The following is a 24962-nucleotide window of genomic DNA, read 5'->3' as shown; positions in this document are numbered from 1 at the left end:
GGTCACCAACGTGGGAAGACGCCCAGGACATGCATATGTCTCCCATCTCCATGCATATGTTAAAACCTGAAGCTCATCCCCATCTGACAGCCATTCAAATGCCCAGAGGAAACAGCTCACCTTGCACACTGCTTTTTGCCTACTGATGCTAAGAAGTCCCAGTAAAACCTGAGCAAGACCTTGTCCTGATACCAAATAACCTTCCAGTTTCAATACAGTTTCACGCGTAGGATGAGTGAAAACCCTTCTAGCTAGAAACAGACCCCATCCACTCTGGGAAATAAAAATCAGGAACCGATTCCAACTCATTTTCCTGCAGGTGACCCTTGGCCTCCCAGCTGAGATAACAACGTTAATATTTATGGATGGGCTGCTCATGCCTCTGGGCAGACAGCAAAAATAGCTTAACCCCAAACTTGGTGGGCATCTAGCAGGAGTTACAAAAGAAATTAAACCAATAACCCTTACTTCCAACATGGCATGAAAAATAGCACCAGCCCCAGCCACACGTTTGGGTGAAACAGAAACAGGCTGATAAGGTGAGGGGGACCCATCCTGAAAGCGCTGTCCTGAGACAGCACTACTCGTGCTTTACTCATTCATTTACTTTAGCTTGATGAAAGGTGCTTGAACCAAACTGATACAACCTGGCACATTTTTACGTCCCTTTCTCTCTGGATTAGGTTTCCTATGCTCCTTTCAGTCCCCATGTTCTAATGCACAAGCACCATTCCCATTTCAAACTGCAGAAGCTCAATGAGAATCCATCCTGGATGTGCGCACTTACCCAGCTTCAGTTGGAGGAGACATGAACTAACAAGTGAGCAGGATTTCCACACAGAACATATTTGCCAAACTCAAGTGAGCTCAAAAGCATGGTGTGCTGCTAAAAGAGCACACACTTTTCATCAGCTTGAACAGGCAGCAATAAATTGAAGCCAAATCACTGGCAAATTACAGACATTAGCAAAAACCTACAAGTCAAAGCTATGGGACCCTACAAAAATCTCACCACCTAGCATGGGTCCTGAGCCTACCCACAGCCGCAGAATCCAAGCTGCATCTCCAACCCCAGACGCTGTGGGGAAGTCATCACATGGTCCTAGGTTCATAATTCACTGGGAGTCCCACAGGGAATCCAGTTTACAGCTCTGAGCACTGCAAACACTTGAAAAGATGCTCCTTCCTCCTAAAGATTCTGGATGTTTGAAAGCCCTTTGGGTTGAGCTTGGTGGATGAGGAGATTCTCACCCTTCCCCAGCCTGGAGTCCCCGCTGCTTTCCAGATCTGAAGCCAACACCTGAAAAACACAACTGTAATCCAGCCAGAGCTGCTGCTCCTTCCACATTTCCTACTCTTCAGTGTTCAAGATGCATTCCAGATGTGGAGGAGAGCGCAAAACTTCGGTAGGCCAAGAAAATGAGTGTGATGCTGAGCTCTGACACCCAAATCCCAGCTCTGCAGTTACTTTCCCGGTGTATAAGCCATTCACCACGGACCACAGACCCTCCGCAGGAATAGCTGGGGTCATAACTAGTTCTCACAAATTAGTTTCTCCTGATTTTATTCTCAGCTCTCCCTCCTTCTCCAGCACCCTCACAAGAGGGTTTGATATCTTTCAGGCTCCCATATATGCCATTTAACCCAATAGAACTCACCTGCCCCCCCCCCCCAACATGTTCTAATCCAATGCTGCACACCGAGGAGGGGAAGCACTGGGGAAGGCCATGACTGAGTTGACCATGCTCACCCCTTACCACTGTTTTACTCCGAGCAGCAGCTGACAAAGGCACTCTGCTGCTGCAAACAGCTGACTTCAGCCCGGCACTGTTTACCCAGGGTCTCTCATCCCACAGATCTCCACTCCTCAGCAGCCTGAACTGTTCAGCAAAGACCTAACCTGACCCAATCTGGCAGCCAGCATTTCACAACCACTTGATGTCAGCAGTTTCAAGCACACTAATAACCGTGTTTTGTTCAGCGCCACTTTCTCACTGTGAACGGCAAAATACCATTATCACCTGCAGGTTGAAGCCTGCCCTCTACCCCATTTAATAGGGAGCTGATGATGCTTTTTTCTCTCCCCCCCCCCCCCCCCCAATAATTATGGGCTGTTGGCAGATGGCACAGCTTGGCACTGGGAGGCACAGCAGGCTGCGCTGCCCACATCGGCTCCTGCATGTCAGGGTGCTCCCAAGGACCCCGCATCCCTGGCTGCATCCCGCTCCCAGACAGTGCCTAATGAGGCGTGCCTGTGTCGGAGGGCACGGGGGTTAAACTGGGAATTGCTGTGAAAACAGTCCCGGCAGCGGTGGAGCAGGAAAGCAGAGGTTAGCAGAAAAGTCGCTAAGCCAGCAGCTCGGAGAGAGCAGCACTCGCAGCCCACCCGGCCGGGAAGCAAAGCTGGGCTTAACCCTGGGAACCCATCACTGCCCAAAGCCTCGTGCTGGAGCAGCCCTCAACAAGGTCCCCACCAGTAAGAGCTCTCTTGGGAGAGCCCGGGCAGCGCAGCTGTATTAACAGGCAGCGTTACCACCCTGGTATTTGCCCTGTGAGGTCCCAGTGCTGTGTCCCTGGAAAGCAGAGAGGTCCAAGCTAGCAGCCCATGGAAACGTTCCCTCTCTGAGTTACTCCTCAATGCAGAGTGCAGCAGAGCCCAGAGGCAGACCAGAGCTGGGCTGGCTCTCTGCAGAGAGCTCTGGGAGGGTAACAACTGCGAGCTGAACACTGCACCGAGGTGCCACCTAACCCCTTGGCAGCAGCAAGCCTTGTTCACAGGCTTAACGTGGCCTGGCACAATGGGGAGAGACAAGATGCTGCTTGTCCCAGCAAGGATGCCAGGTCTGAGACGGTGGGAAAGAAGCAGCAGGAAGAATCTAATGCAGCTCTGCCATATCCCCACTCTACATAACTTGTCCCAGCAGTGACTGGGAGTGGATGCCCAGGGAGATACAGCAAAGAAATGGGTAACCCTCCCTGCAAGGCACAAGGAATACCAAAGGGGACTCCTCCAACCAGAAGGGACATGGGGCACATGCCACACAAACCCTGCCAGTGTGCATGCACCAGGACGTGCCACTGCTGGGAGCCTGGTACAGTGCAGGGCTGAGGTGGCACCACTTTACACCCTGCTGCTGAGGATGGAGATGCCTCAGTGCCCCAGGTTGTCTGACCCAGCATGGGGAAGGCCAAAGTGATTTGGAAGCCACCCAGACCGGAGCCATCGCTGCTGGTACAACAAACCTGGTTGATGTGTTTCAGCTTGTCAATAATCTGGCTGATCACGGGCTCGGGACCTTTCATCTTCACCTCAGGATTGCCAGGCTGAGCTTTTGCTCCATTCTTTGTGATCTGGGGACTGTACCTGTGGGAGGGAGAACAAAGGAAACCAGGATGTGATGGGCTAATATAGAGGAGATGTTTATAATTCAGTGCAAACAAAAGAAACCCCAAGATAAGCACCAGCCACGTCCAAAGCAGAGAGCACAAGACAGTTAATAATGACAAAGAAAAGGCAGAAGATTCCCATAAACATTCCTGCTCTGCCTTCGCAAAGGAGCGAGATGATGGACTTGTATCACTTGAGGACAATGAAGTCCTTTCCAGTCCATTAGTAACTAAGGAAGACGTTAAACAGTATACAAGAGGGATAAATATTTTCACATAACTTGCACCCAAGCGTCCTCAAAAAGCTGGCTCAGAAATCCTGGCTTGCTCATGTTTGTTTAAAATGGATCTTGGCAGACCCAGAGACTCCAGTACAAGAGCTGGAGTGTTGTGCCCACAGCCAAAAACCGAGTGGGATGACCCAGTTAACTCCAGCTAATTAGCATAACATTCCCCCCCCCCCCTTGTAAAGCAATGCCTGGCACTGATGTGTGATTTCAATAATAAAGAATTAAAGCATCAGAATATAATTAATGCTGTCAACATTGCTAATGGAAAATAGGTGTTGTCAAACAATCCTGATTTCAGCCTTTGATGAGAGCCAGCCTTGGGGATCAAAGCAATTGCTTAGGCAGAACATACCTTGACTTTGGTACAGTGCTGGGCTCTGCACAACCTGGTGTCTCCATTTACAGGGGTACTGTGCAAGCCAGGAAAGCACCCGGGCAGCAGGTAAGGGGCTGGAGATCTCAGATGTAGCTCTCCAAGGCAGCCAAGCCTGTGCTCAGCTTTCCCATCAGCAATTGGGAAAGAAGCATAAAATCAGTGCTGCAAAATGCATGGAATGGCAAAGTTTATGAGAGCGATGGAAGTGAGGAGGAGAGGAGGGGCTGCTGCATGCTTGCCTGTGGAGGAACGTGCTTCTCCACTCAGTATCTGGGCGGATACTGGATCCTGGCTCAGGATGCTCAGGATGTGAAACCAGCACATCCACACCAACCTCCAACTCAGCTCCAGGACCAGAGCAAGCGGCTGCCACCACTGCACAGTGGCACAGAGCACACCAGTGCCATCTTGAGCTGCAGGTTAATGGTATTCACTGCAGCCCCAGTGATGGGCCATGGCACTTTAAAGCACAAAACAAGTCCTCTGTAAGAGCTGACAGGCTGGGCACATGCTGCCAAACCACAGCACAGCCTGTGAAGGGGAGATCACCCAGATAACGCCAGTTCATTTACATCTCATGTCCGTATGGAACTTCCAGCCCCAGTGGCTGCCTCCCTGTCTGCCAGCTCCCTGCTCCCCTGCCCACTAATACTTCATCCCCACACTGCTAAGCAAGCTGGGATGATGACATTCCATTTCACACAGGCTTTGGGGAGGAAGTGGGAATTAGAGGGGAGGGAGATGGGAGGGATGGTGAGGCCAGCTATGAGAGGATGCTTTGCTGGGGGAGAACAGCAAGAGGCACAGAACATTCAGCCTCAATGGCTTTGGGGCACACTGAGGGTTTGAGGGATACACAGGGGGTTGGCCCCACTTAAACTGAAGTAGGAATTCAGGCTTAGCCCAGACTGGTTTGTGTTGGAAGGGACCTTAAAGCTCATGGAGCTCCAACTCCTGCCACGGGCAGGGACACCTTCCACTAGAGCAGCTTGCTCCACGCCCCATCCAACCTGGAGTGACAAAGAAGGATGGGAGAAAGGAAGTGTTTGTGCCTCTAACAGAGAGGCACACACCTGTACATATTCCTGTTTCCAAACATAAAGAACTTGTCCAGCTACAGGAGAAGCCCTGCTGCGAAGCAGAAATGTCACCTTGGGTCTCCCAAGCCCCACCAGCCCCTCAGCACTAGGGCAGCTGCCTGCAGTCCCCCCCCGCTGCAGCACAGTGCTCAGGCACAGCACACCAACTCCAGCAGCTCTGTTCTCCCCCAGACACCTCTCCCCATATGGGGGCCTCCCTGTTAGGACTCAACATTGTGCAAAACACTCACTTGAAAACACATTTATAACAGTTGTGTCACCCTGGGAAGCACAAATCGCAGCTATACCTGCGGCACAGAGCTCCCAGCTCACAAAAGCACATACACATGCTGTTAGAGACTTGTTGTAGGCTGACAACAGAGTGACTGGGAGAAGTGGGGCCAGAGAGTGCCCAGCTGCATGCCAGCCTGCAGCAGCCCATGCCCACAGAATCACAGAACCATCAGGGTTGGGAGGGACCTCGAGATCATGCAGTCCAACCCCTGCCAAAGCAGGGCCACCCAGAGCAGGGCACACAGGAACGTGTCCATGGTGGGTTTGGGATGTCTCCAGAGAGGGAGACTCCACAGCCCCCCTGGGCAGCCTGTTCCAGTGCTCTGACACACTCAGTGCAAAGAACTTCTTCCTCACGTTGAGGTGGAACTTGTGGTGGTTTAGTTCATGGCCATTGCTCCTCATCCTGTTGCTGGGCACCACAGAAGAGTCTGGCACCATCCTCCTGGTACCTGCCTTTGAGATACTGATCTGCATGGATGGGATCCCCTCAGCCTGCTCTGCTCCAGACTAACCAGGCCCAGCTCCCACCACCTCCCCTCATGAGAGATGCTCCAGACTCCTGAGCATCCCTGTGGCCGCCTCTGGACCCTCTCCCAGCCCAGCGGGTCCGCATGCTCCGAGCGCCATCTCGTGGGAAGACGCTGGTACTGCACGCACAGACCCCTCTTGGCTCTGCGAATGCTCGGGCTTAACCTCGGGCAGGGAAATAAGGCACTGGGAGCAGAGCGTTAAACCCGCTGCTTGCTTGTCACGGACCCTCAATGCCACCGCGACAACCTGGTGAGCACAGCTGGCCACTGAACATAAACAGCCGCAAGACGCGTGACTTCAGATGCCAAAGGAATCGCCAGTTTTGGTGTTACTGCAAATTTAACAGGGAACACTCATGGAACGCGAGTACGTTGCTGAAGTCTCCTGTGGTTTGAGAGGTTTAACTAGCACAGGGTTATCAAAAGCAGAACCTATCCCATTTGGTGCACACCTAAATGAATACGATCTCTCTCCTAAACTGAGTCCCATAGCAACTCAATAGCTTGGGTTTGGGTGGGCAAAACCCCTTCTGAAATCCATGCAATGACTGCCAGAGAGGGTTTCTGTAGCCTGTGCAGTGCTGTACAGGAGGAAGGAGCACAGTAGTATGCCATAACTATGTGTCCACATAAAACTGTTCCCCATGAGGGTGGTGAGGACATCAGCTCACCCTCCCCAGGGGGACAAGTCTACCAGAGAAACCTGAAAGCATCTGGAGGGATCTCTCCCTAAACCAGTGATGCTGGAGCAGCAGAGTGCCACCGCTTGGACCTCCCCACTGGCCAGGTCCCAGGATATGTACTCAGCCCAAAATGAACCATTTGCTCCATTACACCAGTCTGCTGAAGCAGCGAGGCAGTGGGCACTGCAAGCTGCACATCTCCGAGCATGAAACGCAAGAAGCAGATGCATGGGGACATGCTGTGTCCGAATAGCCAGACAGGCTCCTGTGTAGCTTGGGTGCTCCAGGACATCCCTGTGCTACTAAGCTGAGATGTCCTGGTGTGCTCAGTACCAGGGGGACACCAGCTCCCACTCGGCTGTGCCCTCCTCTGCCCCAGCACCAGGGCCGGGTGACATGCATTCAGGCACGGGATGCAGCCAACCAAAGGGTTAAAGGCTTTGAAATGCAGCTTCAGTGAGGGAAGGGCATTCCTGAAATGCCAGAAAAGCTGGAAAAGGCAGCTGGCACCCCTCCCTACAGCCTGGGCCAATCAGCCAGCCCTTAACACGGCAGAGAGCTGCCTTTGCAGCCCCCACAGAGCTGGAGGATGGGGGTTCCTAGGGCAGTCCCCATGCAAGCTCCCCTGTGTCCCACCAAGCTGCTGCACGGCTGATGGGCTCCCAGGTCCCATTGCAATGCAAAGCCAAAGAGTCCCCTTCCTCCCATCAGCCCCAGTGCAGACAAGGAGAAACCTCAGAGCCATCTTGAGCTGCTTTCAACACATGCCAACAAAACAGCCCCTTCCACGGGACACTTGTGCCACTCCACAAAGCCCATCACATACCTCTGCCATGGTGACAATCAGCACTGAACAGCAAATATGCGCAGTGGTTCAAGGCCACCCCGTGGTCCCAGGGGGTCCCTGCACCAAAGGGGGTATCAATGTTGTAACACGAGCATGGTCTGGCTTCCACTTCATAAGCAAAGCCCAAAATACATCCCTCTTTGACGTGTCCTGACGTCAGCCAGCAGCATCCCCCTGCCTGGGCTCCCTGGCTATGGGCTCTTGCTGGGGACATGGTATTTTCCACAGACAAATGTCACGTTGTAAAATGTGCTGGTGAGCAGCCCCGGCTAAAAATGGCTTTAAAAGACAACCACCTGATGAAAACACCAATGGTCTCCTGTGGGAACAGCACAACTACAGAGCCTTCCTGCTCCTGCTCACCCGCAAGTGCCCAAGTCTGCAGGCAAATGATGGGATTTTCTCCTTTCCTCCCCACCATCCACAAATGTTTGGTCATTCCAGCCCAAATACAGCTCTCTCCAGGCTTTCATTTCAGAGTGAGGAAGACAAGATGACAAATGCTATTTAAAGAGATGGCAATGAATGTAAAATGTGTGCTCATCCTCCTCGGCCACGCTAGGCGCAGGGATGAGTTATGGCAATGCCTGACGCGTGATTTAGAGAAAGTAATCCTGCAAGTCAAACAGAAAGAATTACACCTTTTAGAAGCAGGAAAGTAAGTTTGTCATTCAGATCACAATTAATATAGGCTTGCCTTCCAGTTGCAGAGTATTTACTCAGATGCAGCTCTATAGTTTAACCAGTGCGGTATCCCCTGCAGGCTCTTCCTCTACTATCTCTGTTCACTGAATGATAGTTGGTTGAGGGAGTGGATGGGGGACAAATACAACATAGACTGCTACAAGACAGGACTGCAATACAAGAGCTTTCATCACACAGGGTTTAAAAACTGAGGATGAGAGAACAGAATTTGCAGCACCTGCAATCCCCTGAAACCACCCTGAATCTCAAGACAAGGCTTACTACAGGCCATGCAGGCTGGTGACACCGAGTCCTCAGCACACAGGAGGAATAAAGAGATGTAAAAGGGAAGACAGGAAAGAAAAGTTTCTCCTATACACTGCTGGCACAAGCCCAAATCATATCTCCAGCCACTTTCATGGGTCTGCGAAGGTGGGTGCAGTGGTGATGCCAACGTTTCATTCTCTGGCCCTGCTGCCTTCTGGTTTAGTGGGACAAGCTTAATGCCACATCAGTGGTACAAGCAGCAGGAGCCAAAAGGCTGGAAGAGCTGCTTCTGACACACTCATCCCACCCCACAGGCAGGGGTGAGCCCATAAGCCACCAAGAAGAGCCGATAACTTCTGTTCCTAGCCTGCAACACGCGCACGGTTGCTTGCTCGCAGTGGGTGCTTGCAGGCAATTTACACCACATGAAGCAGCTGCTTCAAAAGCAACCAGGAAGATCCAACGCTCTCAGTGGGCAACACTCTCACCTAATGAAGAATGAGCTCTTTGCTGCTGGATTTCCAAACAGCAACATCTCACAGCCTGGTCTCGCCGCCAGGAGAGCCCGCTGAGGTCCTGCTGCATCGGTTCCCTGTCGAAGGGAAGGGCTGCCTCTTCCCAGCCACCCTATGCAATGCAGCTACAGAGCATCCTGCAGATGTTGGCTTGGGTATGGAGGTGAAATCTCAGGTAACCACCTAGTTCTGGGAGATGGGCCTTGAAGAAGGAACAGCAGAAACTGGCATCTTCATAGCAAAACAATGGGAGCTCACAGGATAAAAGGACAGCCTGAAGTCTGCCTCCATTCAGCTTCAGGTGAGTAAAGCTCAAGACAAACAGATTATGGGAAAATTGTCCAAACCTGAGACCAAAAGCAGGGTTAATACAGGAAGAATCGTGATCTCCCTTTCTGAAATACTCTGGAAACAATTCTGGCCATCCCATAACCCACTGAATTCGTCACTATCCTTTCATTCTAGCTTACGTTTGCTACAGAGCTGTGGTTTATGTGCTTGGGAAGTTACACAGCCCCTTTGGGGACACCGTTGTATCAGCTGTTTCACAGCACTGCCAGAAATAACCAAACCCTTCATGAGCTAAAGGGTTATCGCTGGCATGGAACTGCCTTTGTTCCAATTACAGAACCGCATTTTTCTCCCTTGCTTCCAATTGTGCTTTCATTGCTTATGAGTTGCATGATTAAAACACACCCCGGTACAATGGCAACAGCAGGGAAACCTGATGCTTCAAACTCAAAGAGGAGAACGTGGCAAGCTGCTAAAACGATATTAATTTGGACCCGGTGTAAAGCAAACAAGAGTTGTGCTGGTGATTTAGAGTGATGCACAAGGTTGTCTTGAGCAATTTGGAAGTGGCAGTGTCTAAAGTAAAGCTTAATGTGCTTACAAGTTTTGCTGTCGTTCTGTTCAGAACAGCTTGAAAGGAATATTCTCATGTAAGCAGATTATTAAAGTCTGAGAATCTAGATTTTAAGAGGCTCTTAGTATTAAATGCTGCAAAACCCTGATATTCTATATAAGGCTCAAATCACCTTTGAGATTCAGATGCCTAACTCCCATAGAAACAGAGTTCGGTATCTCAATACAAGCTTGACTTAAGCTGTACTCTTTAAATGAGCTAATTCTCAGTCAGAACTTCAGTGATAAGAATCACCCTCTGTTTTTTTCTCTGTGCAAGGATAAGAGATGCTGGAGAACATCATCTCAGCATCCAGCACCACCAGCATGAAGGCAGGTGGGAGGACGGGGCATAAGGACAGAGGTAAGAAGAACCCTCTCTTGGGCAGGCTGAACCTCCCTCAAGCTGTTGCACATCCCACACATCCAGCCCTCTGCTATCTCAGAGAAGTGCCTGTCAACTGATTAAGCCCAGGAAAGCTGCACAGACGTGCTCAGGGATGCACAGAGGGAGAGCCAGCAGGTCTGGTCCCCAGCTACCACAAACACCCAAAGCCCTATGACCCCTCCTAGCGCTCGTAGAAGCAGCTCTTCACTGGTGGTGGAATGTGCAGTGTGTGGCTTTTGCTATGAACCTTTGCGGCATTCCACAAGAGCACAGTGTGTTTTCGCACCCTCTGAAAAGTGTGAAAAGCAGGAATGCGTTGCCTTTTGTTTTTTCTTCCCACTTTGGCTTATGTTCCTCAACAACACAGCAAAACACACAGGCACTGCTCTGCATGACGAGGAAAACAGACCTTCCTCGTCCAGTTGCCACTGTTTGCAAGCGGTTATTTCGAGGCACCCTGTCCTAAACCCACAGAGGGATGGTGATCAAACTATTAACCCCCAGAGCAAACCTCAAGGAGGATGAACTCTTGCCATTAGATGGTCCAACCAGCCAGCTGCATCGCACTGGAGTCCCAGATGAATATGTTCCATCAGGGCAGAGGGAGGTCAGGATGGGGAGGAAATGAAGGATGGGTCAAGGCTCAAACTGGGAAATGAGACCCAGTGAAAGGCTGATAAGAAAGCCCTGGAATACACAGGACAGTAAACACCGATTGAGAGGAACCACAAGAGGAGGAGCACAGGGTGCAGAAGGGACTGCTCATGTCAGACAGCAGGATGCACACTGTCAGCGTTATCTTGCACTTGAGCGCACTGGCAAAGGGCTGTGAAGTTGCTATTCCAGGCTTGATTTAACATGTTACAGGAAAAGGGCTTGGAATAACTATCGAAGTTTGTTGTGATAGAGGGGTCAGGACACAGCTAAACCAGGAGGGCTCCTCTCTAACTTAATTAACGCTCAGGTACAGCATTAAAGATGTGAGAGGTGAACAGACAAACCCTCCAGGAGCACCACCAAAGCCCAGACATGCCCATATGGATGCTCACACCGAGCTCACTGGCACAGCAATGCCCAAGCAGTTATACCCATCATCTGAGCAGCACCAGACATGGAAACACGTGGAAACACAGCATCCACCCAACCATTGCTCTCCCCTGGTCTCCACCTGATGCTGCAAGGCTTCCAGCAGCTTCCTAATCTATCCCTAGGGTGGGCACCTCCTATTGCTATAGGAACCATAAGATGTCTCCCTCTAGCCCCAGCTGCCACCCCACAGGGACATGGGTGGTCTTAGATCTGCCGATGGATACCCCAGGAACTCAAAGGGGTCTCAGAGTGCACATGGTGCAGCTGAGGCAACTCAATCCTGTCCTGAAGCGAAACATATCCAGCCACAGCAACCATGCAGGGCAGGTCAAGTGCAAGGCACGGGTGTTTCCTCCAGTCCAGCCTTTCAGTCAGGAAGCTCCGATGTGCAAAAGCCAATACCCAACGAAGCAAAGGGGGAAACACTGAGATGCAAAGCGTATTCCACAAGCACAAAACCTAGAAAAGCAGGCCCTTCCCTCTGCGACACGTGTGCAACAACGACCACGTCTGAAATCGAAGCCAGATATTCAAAACCCAGCGGGCTCCTTGCAGGAAGCGGCACGATGGAGCTCTGTGACCACCAAGTGCACATCAGAATCGCTATAGGCATGCCAGAAACGCTCCCGCACGATGCACATTCTCAGAGCAGCTTGTGATTGTGACAGGGCTCCTCCACAGCGAGCAGCTGCTTGGCTCCCTCTTGGGGAAAACACTGACTTCAAGAAGCTGGTGGTTACCGTTACCTTACATGATCCTGGTTTCCAGGAATACTCCCAGACTCTCAGAAGGAGCCGCCGCACTTGGAAGTCTGACTATGTGAAGCAGGCAGGTTTGGCTCCACGTGAAGCAGTGCAAGGGCTCTAGAGACCAGTTTAACTGCATGTTTGCTTCTGTTTGAGATGTTCTGCAATTGGGTTCTGGGAGAGGAGCTCCAAAGCCCCTGTGTCCAACCTGCCCTTGAACACTGCCAGGGATGGGGCAGCCACAGCTTCTCTGGGCACCCTGTGCCAGCGCCTCAGCACCCTCACAGGGAAGAGCTTCTGCCTAAGAGCTCATCTCAGTCTCCCCTTGGGCAGGTTAAAGCCATTCCCCCTGGCCTGTCCCTACAGGCCCTTGTCCAAAGCCCTTCTCCAGGTTTCCTGGAGCCCCTTTAGGCACTGGAGCTGCTCTAAGGTCCAGTATGGGTTGACCCAGCCCAGCTCTCTCAGTCTGGCTCCAGAGCAGAGCTGCTCCAGCCCTCAACTTAATCCTCAGTTTAAAGGGCCTGAAATCTTGGTGCTCCCTTCATGCACACACACTCCATCGTCTCCCTGCCTCTCCTCTCCATGCACTGTTGCACCTACGTGACCTGCTGCACTGTGTCACCAACACCACTGTACTGCAGCAGGGACCTCGGTGACATCTTAGCCTGTTAGGCTTAGGACTGTGGACTGTCCACTAGCATTCTCAGCAGAAAGCTGCAGGTATGCATCATCTAAAGCTATGGTTAACCTGCAAGTCACTCCAAACTTATGTTTGTAGGAAGGTCAGGACTCAGCACCTTTCCACTGCTGCCACTTCACCCAGTCGTGGCATCAGCAGGACCTGGACCAGACACCGGTCATGGCCCCAGTGAACTGTCCTAACCAAAGACCTCATCCTACATCCTCCCCTGCAGTGCTCATAGCACTGCTTAAGAAGTTGTAATTAACGATCAGTGAGCCAATATTGAAATAATCTTGTTCTTTTCCAACTTCTCTCTTAGGAATAGGAACTCCAGATTTCCCAGGTATGAGTACAGCTAGAGGACACAGTTTTCCTGAGGCAAAGTGAGTGAATTGTATCAACTGTGTGATCTTAGATGCTTGTGCAATTTTGTTTCAAACTATAGCTTGATGCTCTTCTAGTCCCTTTGGTGTTCTAGGTCAGTACTGCACGTACAGGCTAATTACCACCTGAGGGTACTGAGCAATTAGGCATAATTAATATCTTTACATTGCACCACTTCCTGATCCTATTGCTATTCCTTCCCTTCTGCAAACTGCTTAATAGCAAAAGATGCTCTGCAAAAATGAGGGTGATTAGAGCAGATTTATTTATTACTCTAAAAACAACATTCCTAAGTTCTATTTCCACATTCTTTAACATCCCCAAAGGAGATTTTTTTGCAAGAAAAACCTTCATTTCTATTGACACTTCCTTCCTCCTTATGCTATGAAGGCTGTTTGCCTCAGTGGTCCTGACCACTAGCACAGAGCTACGGCCAAGGAAAAACCCAATAAGGTGGTTTTCCTTGCCAAAACCCCAACAAGTGGTCTTCACTGTCACTCCCAGGGGATGCTCCTGCACGGAGCCAGGTTGGAGACATCCCCATCCCAATGCAGCATGGCGGTAATGACCCCATCGCTACCCCTCACACCACGAAGCACCCTCCTGCTGCTCTCCTCTCTCTGGCTCCCTGCTACCAACCCATCCCAATCGAAGCCAGCCACTGCTGCAGGGTTTCCAGAGCAGAGTGGAGAAAGCTCAGTGGAGGGCAGCACACAACCACTTCTCCTCTCCATGCAGCCTGCACATCCATCTGCGCTGCACCACTGGTGGATACCAGCTCTGCAACGGGGTTTTTACGGGAAGGAGCAGTGCCCTGGTCACTGCCTGGTTAGTATAAGACAAGCAATGCAGGGGAAGGGAGAGGGGATTCACCTCTCCACGACTTCTTGTCCGTTCCAGCAAAGAGTGTCGTTCTGCACAGCAGAGCTGTGGCTGCAGATGTACTCTGGCAAACTGCTGTAGAAACTGCCATGGGACTTCAGCTTCGTGATGAGCTCCCTGGAAGAAAGGGGGGAAAAAATGGTGTTCAGCTAAAAGGAAAAGAGAAAAGCCTCTTCTGTGGTGCCTTTTAAGCACTGGGGGTAGTCACACAAACACAGCGTGAAAGCAGTGGGTGCAAACAAGCCATGAAACACTGGTCTTATTTCTGATCTCAAGCAGCATTTGGCATTGTCCCCTGATGTCATTCATTCATCCCTGTTTCTTAAGGCAAAACTGGCTGAGACGGGAGGCAGCAGAACCTCAGCCCAACCGTGCAGCACACCAGAGCCATATACACCCTCTGTGCTCTCACTGCACCTAGGGAAAGGTGCTGCTGGCTCAGCCCATGGAGTACATGTGAGGAGCAAGTGCCCAGGCTGCCAGCAGTCCTCTCTGCTTTGTAGGAAGCAATGGAGGCCCTTCAGGAAGGGACAGCCTTGTCACTCTGCCTGCCTGACATCAGCCCTTCAACATCCCTGCAAGGGCAGGTGGCATTTCTGGTGGCAGAGCAGAGATGCTCAGCACAGATCTGTGCAGATGGGTCACGCTGGGTTTCATGCTGCACTGTCAAAGGACCTCCATCCCCTGCAGGTCCCCTTCAGTGCAGAGATGCCAGGACACAGGCTGACCCCAGGGACTCCCACAGCCACCAGGAAGGGGACAGGGGCTACAGGGGTGGGATGTGTCCGTCCAACAGCCCAGGTCCGTCCCCTCAGGGGCACTCAGTAGCTGTCACTGGGAAATACTGGCAGATTTAACCAGGTAAATGGCAGAAAAAGATGATCACATGAACAGCAGTGATTGGAGGGAGTAAGACTTGGCCTCACGGCCTCCTGGCTTGGGCTCAGCACATTTTCCCCTTTGGCAAGTGCTTATTTCTTGGCCTCCTTCCTCTCTGGGGATGATGATGAGGGAGCAACACCTCTTGCTGGCATCACTGTCACGGGCATCTCCTGGGTGCCCACAGTGGTGGGACTCCATGCGCTGCCGGCTGTGGGAAGCTGCTGTCAGACAGAGCAAGCTAGGGCAGGCTGGGACCAAGAGGAGGCACCCAGCTCCCTCCATCCCTCTTTGCCTCTCTTTGCTTGGGAATGCCGTGGGGTTCCCCCTCCATCCAGCCGAGGCCCCCGGCTGCCAGCTGGTGGCAGGCGAAACAAGGAGAAGCAGCGCCGCAAAGGCAGCCGGTGCTGCTCTGCTTTGCCTCTCCGCTAAGAGCAGCCTGCGGGATGAGCCAGAGCACGTCCAGGGGGTGGGAGTTCAGCCCACAACCCCCCTGCGTGGAGCGGAGGGGTGCTTCAGACATTCCCCTCCTGCACAAACCACCCCCCGCAGCATCTCCTGCGCTGGGCTTACGGCGGTCCAGCCAACACTGCTTTGAAAGCCAAATTGAGGCAAGACCTGGGTCTTCAGTTATGCCAAACCCCGAACAGGACAAGTCTTACACTGCCCATCACACCCAGCTCTTTACATCCTAGGCACTGCCTTGCTCCCTGTCCCACAGACCCCGGCAGTGCTGGGGAGAACTTCCCTGGGAGCAGAGCTCCCCACCGGGCAGGGAGGGGAAGGAAAGGGGGAAATTCCTCTGTACCTGCAAGTCTGAGCTCACGGAATTCATTGCAGCAGGTTTCATTGGACTTCCCAGTCTCAAAGGACATCTCTGGCAGAGCCTGGGCTGTGCAACCCTCCAACGTGTTGAGACAACAGAGGAATGCAGGCCCCGGTGCTGTATCTTGTGGGAAGTGCAGCAAGAATGTGGCCCTGTTACTCTTTAAAGAGAAATCCATCCAACTCAGTCTATCCCCAGCTCCAAAACTTGCCAAGCCTGGTTCTCTTCCCCAGGGATTTTCCTTGTACTCAACCAGCAGGAAAGGCACCGCACACTTCTGGGTGTGCTTCCAGATCCAGGGGGGGGGATGCTTTTCCCTGGCACGCCAATGTGAGCTCATTGAACTACAGCTTCTGTTTACAGAGGGCAGGAGTACAGGGTGCAGTGCCAGCAGTGGAGGCACCTGCTTCACTCGGGAAACAATCAGGAAAAGGCTGTTAACATTCCTAAACTACTATATCAGGCTGCACAAGGAAGCAAAATGAGTCCTCCTTGCTTACACACAGTGTTGCACAAAGCATTTCAGCCTCGAGTGACCATTTCCACCTATAACAACACCTATGAGCATCCACTGAAGCACCCCAGAAACCCAGAGGAGGCATTTGCTGGGTGAACCTGGGTGCAGAAATGCAGGAGGCACTTTTACAGGCTAAAACCAAACCAGACACACTGGGTGAGAAACCACACGGGGACACCTCGCTGCACTTCAGAGCCAGCTGCAGAGCAGCGCTGGCGGTCAGAGCCCAAAGCAGCTGCAGGGTTATAGGTAAGGGAAATAAGGAGCTCTTCCATCTGGTTCCCCAGGGCCATGCTGCACGGTGACCGCTCCTGCAGCCCATGCAGGCACCGTGCGCAGCCCCAGCGCTCACCTCCTCCTGCTCGCCAAAGTTTCCTCTTGCTCGATGCGAGTCGCCTTCAGGGCTTTGCTGTCGACGAACAGGTCCCCGGGGTAACGGGCTGCTCGGTACTGCCTCTGCTGAGCGTGGCCGCACAGCCGGCTGAGCTGGAACACACAAGACACAGCAGCATGAGGGAGGGATGGGACCGGGAACACTGTGGGAACACGGCTGAGCTGGGCACTGGTGCCTGCAATGAGCTGCTCTGCTGTCCCACCATCCCCATCTCTCACAAGCATCTGAAGGCAAACTGCTGCCCTAAGGACAGAATGCCACTCTTGTACACATACCATGTGGGAGGGAAGGCAGGTAACTTCAGGCAAGATTTCTGGGCGTCAAAGTGCCTCTGTGGCCATCAAACCCCACAGTACATTACTACATGTGAGATGATTCTCAACCCAGGTAGGATTAAAATGTAGGCTGCTGGGTTGCAGGCATGACCAGCAAACCTCCCTGTGTCAGATTAAACCCATGCTGGCAGGTGAGAGCTCGAGGTATTCCCTGATCCTCCCTGTCTGAAAGCCACAGCATCTCAAGACTGTGCTCCACCTCTTCAGCCAGGCTTTTAGGTAACACTGAAGGTAAATCCTTAGACCCCGGTTGTGCATCTTGAGTGGGCTCCCAGGTGCCCGGGGACAAGCATCATACACATCATCACCAATGAAAAACCATCAGGGCCTAAAATACAGCAAACAGCGTGGCTACAGCCGAGTCATAGCGCGGGAGGTCTTGATTAACAGGGCTGTGCTAATGACACAAATTAGCTCATTAGCATAGAGATGATGGTGATAGTGAGGCAGTGGTGAGGGAAGCGATCCAAACCACCTCATTACAGCTCTCCCGCATGGCACTGTCCTGAGACTCAGCCAGCAGCACCATGGTTGCCACTGCAGTCCCTGCTGCACGTGGATTTGCAGCAGTTTCCTTCCAATTGTGTCGTGTCGCCCCCCCTGAGGCACTGCTAACACTCAGAGACTCACCTTTAGGACCCCTGTGCTGTTCTGCAGGGCTCAGCGTGCTGGGTTCTGACTGCCAGGACCACAGACACCGCAGCTAACAGCAACCCCTCTTTCCTTGAGCCTCATCCCATACCCATGTCCAGGCTCGGGGCAACCACGTACCCATAAAATACCTGTTCCTTGCAGCACCTCATTTATCTTCACACCACACTGAACCAAGACAGCTAGCTAAACTCCAGGTAGCTGCATACCAGAGGCTAAAAGCACACTTGCTGACCAAAGCTCCAAGCATCTGATGTGTAAAGAGCAGAGATTAATTCTGTTCTATCACATCCTGCATTTGAGTGGGCAAATGAATTAGTAATGGCACCTCTTTCATTATCGAGAGCAGCCCAGTTTGTTTGCTCAGGCTGCTGTACACCAAAGAGTAAAACAGAAACCTCCTGGGAGCTGGGCGCTGCCACTTCTGGTCCACGGTGTGGTAGGAAGAGATGCTGCCACCGGTCCTTTCTGCCCCCTCAGCTCCCTCTGCCAAAGCAGCTCCTGCAGCTGCCCTGGGAGCAGTTTCTGTAGCATCTTACCTCTTTTTGTCTCCACTGCCCTCCCTTGGCTGTGTTTCCTCTCCACCTTGCCAAACCAAGTCTTGCAGAAGAATGTATCAGCCCTACTGCCTTCCCTGAATCAGGCAGCAGGCTTGAAAACAGAAGAAGGGCATGAGAAAAATGCTACATTTTGGGCTGTTTTCTTTGCCTTTTGGGTTTTCCTATCATCCCTCATTCCCAGGTAGTCCCCTGATGCAATCAGTCAGGACTAGGAGGAAATTACAGGGCAGCAGGAGATCTGGACAAGGGCATTTGGGATACCCAAGACTCCACTGTTGCAGAATGGGGCTGCACATTCCATGCTCTGGGCTGGCCGGTGCCACCATCCCTGTAGTGGGCAGATCAGCAGGAGACTGTGAGGATGCACAGGGGTCTGTGGACCTTCCCACTCAAAGATGCCCAAGGAGAGATCACACATGAGACCTGCCATGAAGCCACCCTGGGGAGACACAAGGTACACGGAGCTACAGGACGGTGAGCACAGAAGCAGCAGTGCCACAAGAGCGGCATCGCTGCAGCCACGCTCTGCATGGGCGCGGAAAGCAGAGGAGAGGTGGGAAAAGGTCAGATAGTTCAAGCTGCCATTTGTGATGACTCCCTTTGGTTCTCCCCAGCTCTGTGAAAAGCCCCCCCTCCCTTTCCCAAAGCCTGCCTTTCAGCCGATGAAGCCTATTGAACCCCAAGAGAAGAGCCAGTCCAGGATCAAGGATGCTGAGATGCACTGAACGGGGAGGGCCGGAGCAACAGTGGGGACAATGGCACCCCCGAGAGCGTGCTTCCAACAGCAAAGCTGCCTTGTCTCCAGAAGGAATCACAGCCCCTCTGCTCCCAGGTCCAGCAAGGAGTGATGCAGCTCAGCCGCATCCTCACAGCCCTGCATGGCCTCTGGGTACCACAGGCTCCTGCAAGGGATGAAACCACAAACAGGCTGGCATGGGTCAGCAGATGAAATCTGAAGGTGGAAAGTTTGAGCAGAGCATCCAACTTTTCACTTATTTATCTACTGAAGGACCAAGGAATGTTTTCAGGAACAAAACCCAACCCTGCAGCCCATCTTGCAAAGTCATGGTGAAAGCGATTGTCACATTTTAGTCAAACAACAACCCGGCTGCGATGTGAACTTTAACTAAAGTGAGAACAGGCAGCAGTAACAGATTGCAGCTCATTTGCAGGGCCGGCGTGGCGTGTGCTCTGGGAGGGGAGAGAAGGATTTCACAAACCATCTGCCAAAGTCTGCTGGCCCACAAGTGGTCCAAGGACAGCAGCTCAGAAACCCTGTTTCAGTCTTTCCCCCCTTTCTGAGTCCCTGCTGCAAGACATGAACCCAGTTTCCCAGTCTCCTCCTATTTTAAAGCAAGCTCGAAGTTTAACAAAGTCCACCAAAATGGCCCTGTGGGGCAGACAGGGAAGGATGACACAAGCCTCAGAGTTTGGGAAGGAAAAGGTGTGATGCTGCTGTGGTTTAATCCCAGCTGACAGCTAAGTACCACGCAGCCATTTGCTCCACCTGCCCCTCCATGCGATGGGAGAATTGGAAAGAGATAAAACCCAGGGTTCAGGTAATAATAATGCAATGACTGAAATAAATTAAAATATAATAATAAATAATAATAATGATGATGAAAAGGGAAATAACAAAAAAAAGGAATAAACTCCCCCCAAAAACAAATAATACACAGTACAATTGCTCAGCACCCGCTGACTGACACCCAGCCTGGCTCGAGCAGCAATCGGTACCTCGCTGCCAGCTTCCCCCAGTTTCTAGACTGAGCATGACATTCCATGGTATGGAATATCCCTTTGGCTAGTCCTGGCTGTGCTTCCTGCCCTTCGTCACCAGCAGAGCATGGGAAAACAAGAAGCCCTTGATCAGGGTAAGTGCTACTGAGCAACAACTACAGCATCAATGTGTTACCAGTGCTTTTCCCAGGCTAAAGCCAAACACAGCACTGCACCAGCTATGAGGGCATTAACTCTATCCCAGCCAAAACCAGGACTGAGTTACTACTAAGCAGCAGTTTACTCAGTAAACTCATCTACTACTAAACAGCAGAATGTGGTTGCCTCCTGCCACACAAGCATGAACGTGAACTTCAAAGCAAATCCACAGAATGGCACCACTGGCTCCTCTCCTCGGGCTCCGCACACTATCAGTGGAATCCTAAAGAGTCACGAGTCCTTATCTAAAGTGTACTCAGTGCAAGAGTCTCTTATTTCATGTCACACAGAGTCCCAGAACCTGCCGCAGTCTGAAATATCAGGCCACAGAAAGGGGAATACATCAACCAAACGGCAGCGAGGGTTTAGGCAGTGGGGATTGAGGGTTTGCTTGCTTTTAAGAGAATCTGCCAGTCACCGATAACCCCCTGCGAGGGGACACAAGCAAAACCCTCCCAAAGCCCTGAGCTGCAAACACCAATACTGTAACAGCCGAAGCACCATTTCCCTGCCCCAGCTCATTAACAAACCACTAATTAGCCAATTTCAGCAGCCTCCCCCTTGCAAGTGCGACCCAGGCCACGAGGGGAACGTTTTGCCTCCTGCCAACCGCTCCAGTTCTTTATTCCAGGCGCAGGGAAAGCCCATGCCCACAGGTCAGCCGAGCTCCTCGGGGATCCAGCAGCTCCCTGGCCCACTGGTGGCCAACAATCCTCGTGTCCCTATGCCCGATGGGGAAGCAGCTGGTTCCTGATGCCCTCGGGAGCTGCAGGCCATGGAATGGCTGCGCTTTAGTGGGAACATTGATTTGAGAGGAGCACAGGGATGACACTAATGGAGTAGCACTATCAGCCTGCTTTAATGCTTCCCCATTAATTCAAAGTAAGAGGTGCCAGAGGACTGCATGGAGCTTGTTTGTGACCACGTGGAAATGACACACCATGAGCAGCAGGGACCAGATCAGCCACCATGGCTGCTCCCAGCCGGCTCAGCTCCAAGGGTAAAGCCCAACAATGGTCCATGTGGGTGCCTGCAAGCCAACAAACTGGGACTACCGGGCTAGGGTTAAACTACAAGGCCAGGCTGGACACGGGGGCTTGGAGCAAGCTGCTCCAGTGGAAGGTGTCCCTGTCTGTGGCAGGGGTTGGAGCTGGAGGAGCTTTGAGGTCCCTTCAACCCAAACCAGTCTGGGGTTCTGAATCATATCAGAAGGAGAGTACTGACCACAGCAGCAGGTTCTGTGCAAAGCATCACAGCCGCAGTGCAGCTGATGGAGGGCAAAACCCCCATAAGCACCCCCAACCCAGCTACAGCAGGATGAGATCTTTACCAGCACTGGGGCCACCAGTTGAACCCACTCCACTGCCCAGGCACAGGGCAAAAAGCCATCACCTTGCACATTAGCAAGCAAATCCAGGGGGAAAAAGAGTGGAGAGCAGCACATGTGTGATCCCCAGCACCAATCTGAGCATCGCTTTGAAGAGTAAGAGCATTTTAAAGGTAATTTTCCAGAAGATTTACAAAACCAGCTAATCAACTTCCCCTTGGAAGAGAAGAGAATGCATTAGACACTGCTGAATACCTGCTGCTGACGCTTCTCATCCGGTCCCTGAGCTCTGCTCTGCTTTAACGGAGAGCTTGCTTTATTCGACCTTTGCTTAAACTTTACATGGAGTTTCCATTTGTCTCCTCTGTGCACTCTTCTGCTTATGGATTCATTCTCCAGGAAGACACAGTATTTCTTTCCCCTCGAGGGGATAGCCTCCTTTTTGAAGATTTCCTCCTGCAATCTTCTCTGCTCTCTGCAGTTCCCAGATGTCATTTTACACCTATTCCCGAGTTTCCTTTGGGAGAAGCTGCACATGAAACTGAAAAGCGATTAACTCTTCTAATTGATTTGAACACAGCCTCTGAAAGGTGATTTGCTACGGTATGCACAGAAGAGACAGGCTCAGACCTCAAGAAAACCTGCTGCCTTCAACTGGTGCCCACGAATCCCTGAGCATCGTTCCGCAGCAGAGCCCAGTTTGAGCAGTAAGACTCAGCAACGCAGCTGCCTGCATTGGTGCTTCTTCCCCAGTTCTTACAACTTACTCTGCCACACATCATGCACGTTATTAGCATTATAAAGAACACATTTGCACCCTGTTTATCTTCAAAGTAACCATAAAAGTGAACTTACAGTCTATTACTGCTATAGAAACCCGCTTAATTAAATTCTAAAGGGCTTAAACCAAAACTATACATTGAGATGATGTGGGATAGAACATAAACTTTTTAATAGTAGTAACCAAGCACATTCACCATCTCTACAGGTGTAATAAAAATGCTAATCTATGGTAATGCTTAGACTGTGGTTAATGTTTTGTCGTGTTAATTTCCCCAGGGCTTTTATTAGGGATTTAAATCTGCCACAGTGGCCCAGGGATGGCATCGCCTTCCACAGCATCACACTACGCTCCCCAGCCAGAGCTGATGAACAGAGGCGAAGCAGCACTTAGCTGGGACCAACATTCCTATTATGTGCTTGTAATCATTATACACGTTTTGTCAGGAAGACGGCAAAGAGACTATTCCCCATTCCCTCACTCTTCTCACAGCAGAAAATATGATTACGGGCATAAAAATGCATTTACAAGCCTCTGTTTTCAGAAGCACATCATTATTGACTAAGCGATGATTGCGCTGGTTCCAGGCACTCGAGCAGAAGAGGCAAACTGAACATGGTGACACAGATGTCTTCTACACACGTTTCACCGAAATTCCTCATTAATGGAGTACTCGGTGTTATTAATCAGCTCTATGGGATTCCAGTCTCCATTATTCAGACCTCACCTTGGAGGATTACATAGGAGACAACATCCTCATTCACTCAGGCAGAGCAGTGGGAAGCGCAGGAAGTGACCTCCTCCTCTCCGTGCCCAGGAGAAGAGGCTTTAATAATGCATCACCTTTAAATAATGCAACGCTATAATGTGTAAAATGCACACAAACACTAATGCTTAAAATAACAGAGTCCCTGTCACACCAGCGCCTGCGGTGACACCCCCCACGTGCTGCCAACACACATTCCACATGCTCAGGAACAGTGGCCACACCACGTTATGATGAAGGCAACCACCACCAGGTCTTCAAACTCCTCCAGATCACAAAGGCATTAAGGAAGTGTTTTTAGAAGGAAATACGACCTCCTTTTTATAGCCCATCCTTCAAGTAGAGCATCACAAGATGCTGCAGCATCACAGCACGAACACGGGGCCCAGGAAGGACCGATGGGTGCTCCTTCCCTGGCCTCATTTCTTCTCTGCAAAGACAGCTCTGATCACCAACAGAGAAAACAAGAGAGGGCTCAAGACTTGATGGGAGAGGGACTTCTTACAGTCTTATAGTGACAGGAGAAGGGGGAATGGCTTTAAGTTGAAAGAGGGGAGATTTAGTTTAGACACTACGAAGTTCTTCCCTGTGAGGGTGCTGAGGCACTGGCACAGGGTGCCCAGAGAAGCTGCGGCTGCCCCATCCCTGGCAGTGCTCAAGGCCAGGTTGGATGGGGCTTGGAGTAAGCTCCTCTAGTGGAAGGTGTCCCTGCCCGTGGCAGGGGGCTGGAATTAGGTGATCTTTATACCCCTTCCAACCCAACCCACTCTATAATATATTTCTATGAAGAGAAGCAAAGGAGTTTTGAAGGGTTTGAACCCTTGATGCTAACTGCTGAAGCTGGGTGATCCCCATCTGCATTTCCCCCTACTGCATCAGGGTTCAAATAGCTTAAATCAGACTGCAGTGCCACCACCAATCCCGTTGGGACGTGCCACCCTGTCCCCAGGAGGACCTGCTGCCCTGTGCTCCACCCATGTGCTACAGCATCCAAGGTACCTCCAGCACTGCATCCGACCACATCCTGACCCCTGTGCAGCCCCAGCTTCTCCCAGGGCAGGATGCCCTTTCCTCAAAGGAACCGTGACCTCAGCTTGAGCGGAGCCCTTTCAAACCTGCAGAAAATAATGCAAACAAGATGTTGTTTCTTCCTGGCATTCCCAGCATGCAGCGTTTCACCCACTGAAGAAAGCTGCTTTGTGTTTGAGCAAAAGGCTGTTTATTGTTATTTATAGGTAGAGAGGAAGTCGGACTCAATGAGCACAGTCGTTCTTTCTGCTTTTATAATCCGTGACATATAATTAAAGCACAACTTTTCAAGTCAGTGTTTCCCTCCAGTGTTTTGTTAAGCCATATTTAACACTAAATGTGGTATTTCAGGTATGATGGTCTCACCTCAGCAGCACACCGCAGGGCAGGAGGCTGCTGCCCCAGCCATGGCCCAGACCAACTGACTGGGACAGGCAAGAAAAGAACATTTGCTTCATTTTCAGCAGTTTGCCCAGGCAGAGACATTTCATGGATCACTAATGCACCCATCCTGGTTTTAAAATACATCTGCACAGTAGATACAGACAGAAACAATAGAAACGGCTCGATCTGTTTCTCAGACAACCAAACTTAAGGCTTTGCTCTTGGAAGGAGTCATCAACCTTGCCTAAAGGTGACAACAGCCAAAGGGAAGAAGCAGGAGCAAAATCCAGAGAAAAGCAGGATCATGATAGACTGACCAAAGGCAGGGTGACGAGTGACAGTACCTGGAGCCAGGCTAATGGAGAAGCTCCAAGTGCCCAGCGTTCTGTGTGGCTGATGTGGGAGCATGGCAGAGGCTGTTCCTGATCCAGGCTGCTGCTGTGTCTTCTGGACCATGATTCCCCACAGAGGCTGAAGAGATTCCAAACTTGACTCGGTTGTTGCAACACGAGCACCAAATCACCCAGCTTGCCAGAAGATGCTGCG

General features: G+C 51.4%; 1 protein-coding gene across 2 annotated transcripts in view; it reads right to left on the bottom strand.

Annotated features, from left to right (window-relative positions):
* Window positions 1-24962, bottom strand: part of GPC3 (glypican 3) — a 134996-nt gene that overhangs the window by 40586 nt on the left and 69448 nt on the right. For both annotated transcript variants that reach the window (XM_057404896.1, XM_057404897.1), the window contains exons 4-6: window positions 16604-16737; window positions 14021-14146; window positions 3244-3364 (exon numbers count right to left, since the gene is read on the bottom strand). In XM_057404896.1, coding sequence (XP_057260879.1) covers window positions 3244-3364; window positions 14021-14146; window positions 16604-16737 — 381 coding nt within the window. The remainder of the gene's footprint in view (window positions 1-3243; window positions 3365-14020; window positions 14147-16603; window positions 16738-24962) is intronic.

Source organism: Pezoporus wallicus, unplaced genomic scaffold, assembly GCF_028554395.1.
Source record: "Pezoporus wallicus isolate ANWC-B61680 ecotype Strahan unplaced genomic scaffold, APGP_CSIRO_Pwel_v1 contig_6217, whole genome shotgun sequence".
Taxonomy (NCBI): Eukaryota; Metazoa; Chordata; class Aves; order Psittaciformes; family Psittacidae; genus Pezoporus; species Pezoporus wallicus.
Note: the sequence above shows the minus strand (reverse complement) of the source record. Positions and strands in the feature narration are given on the sequence as shown.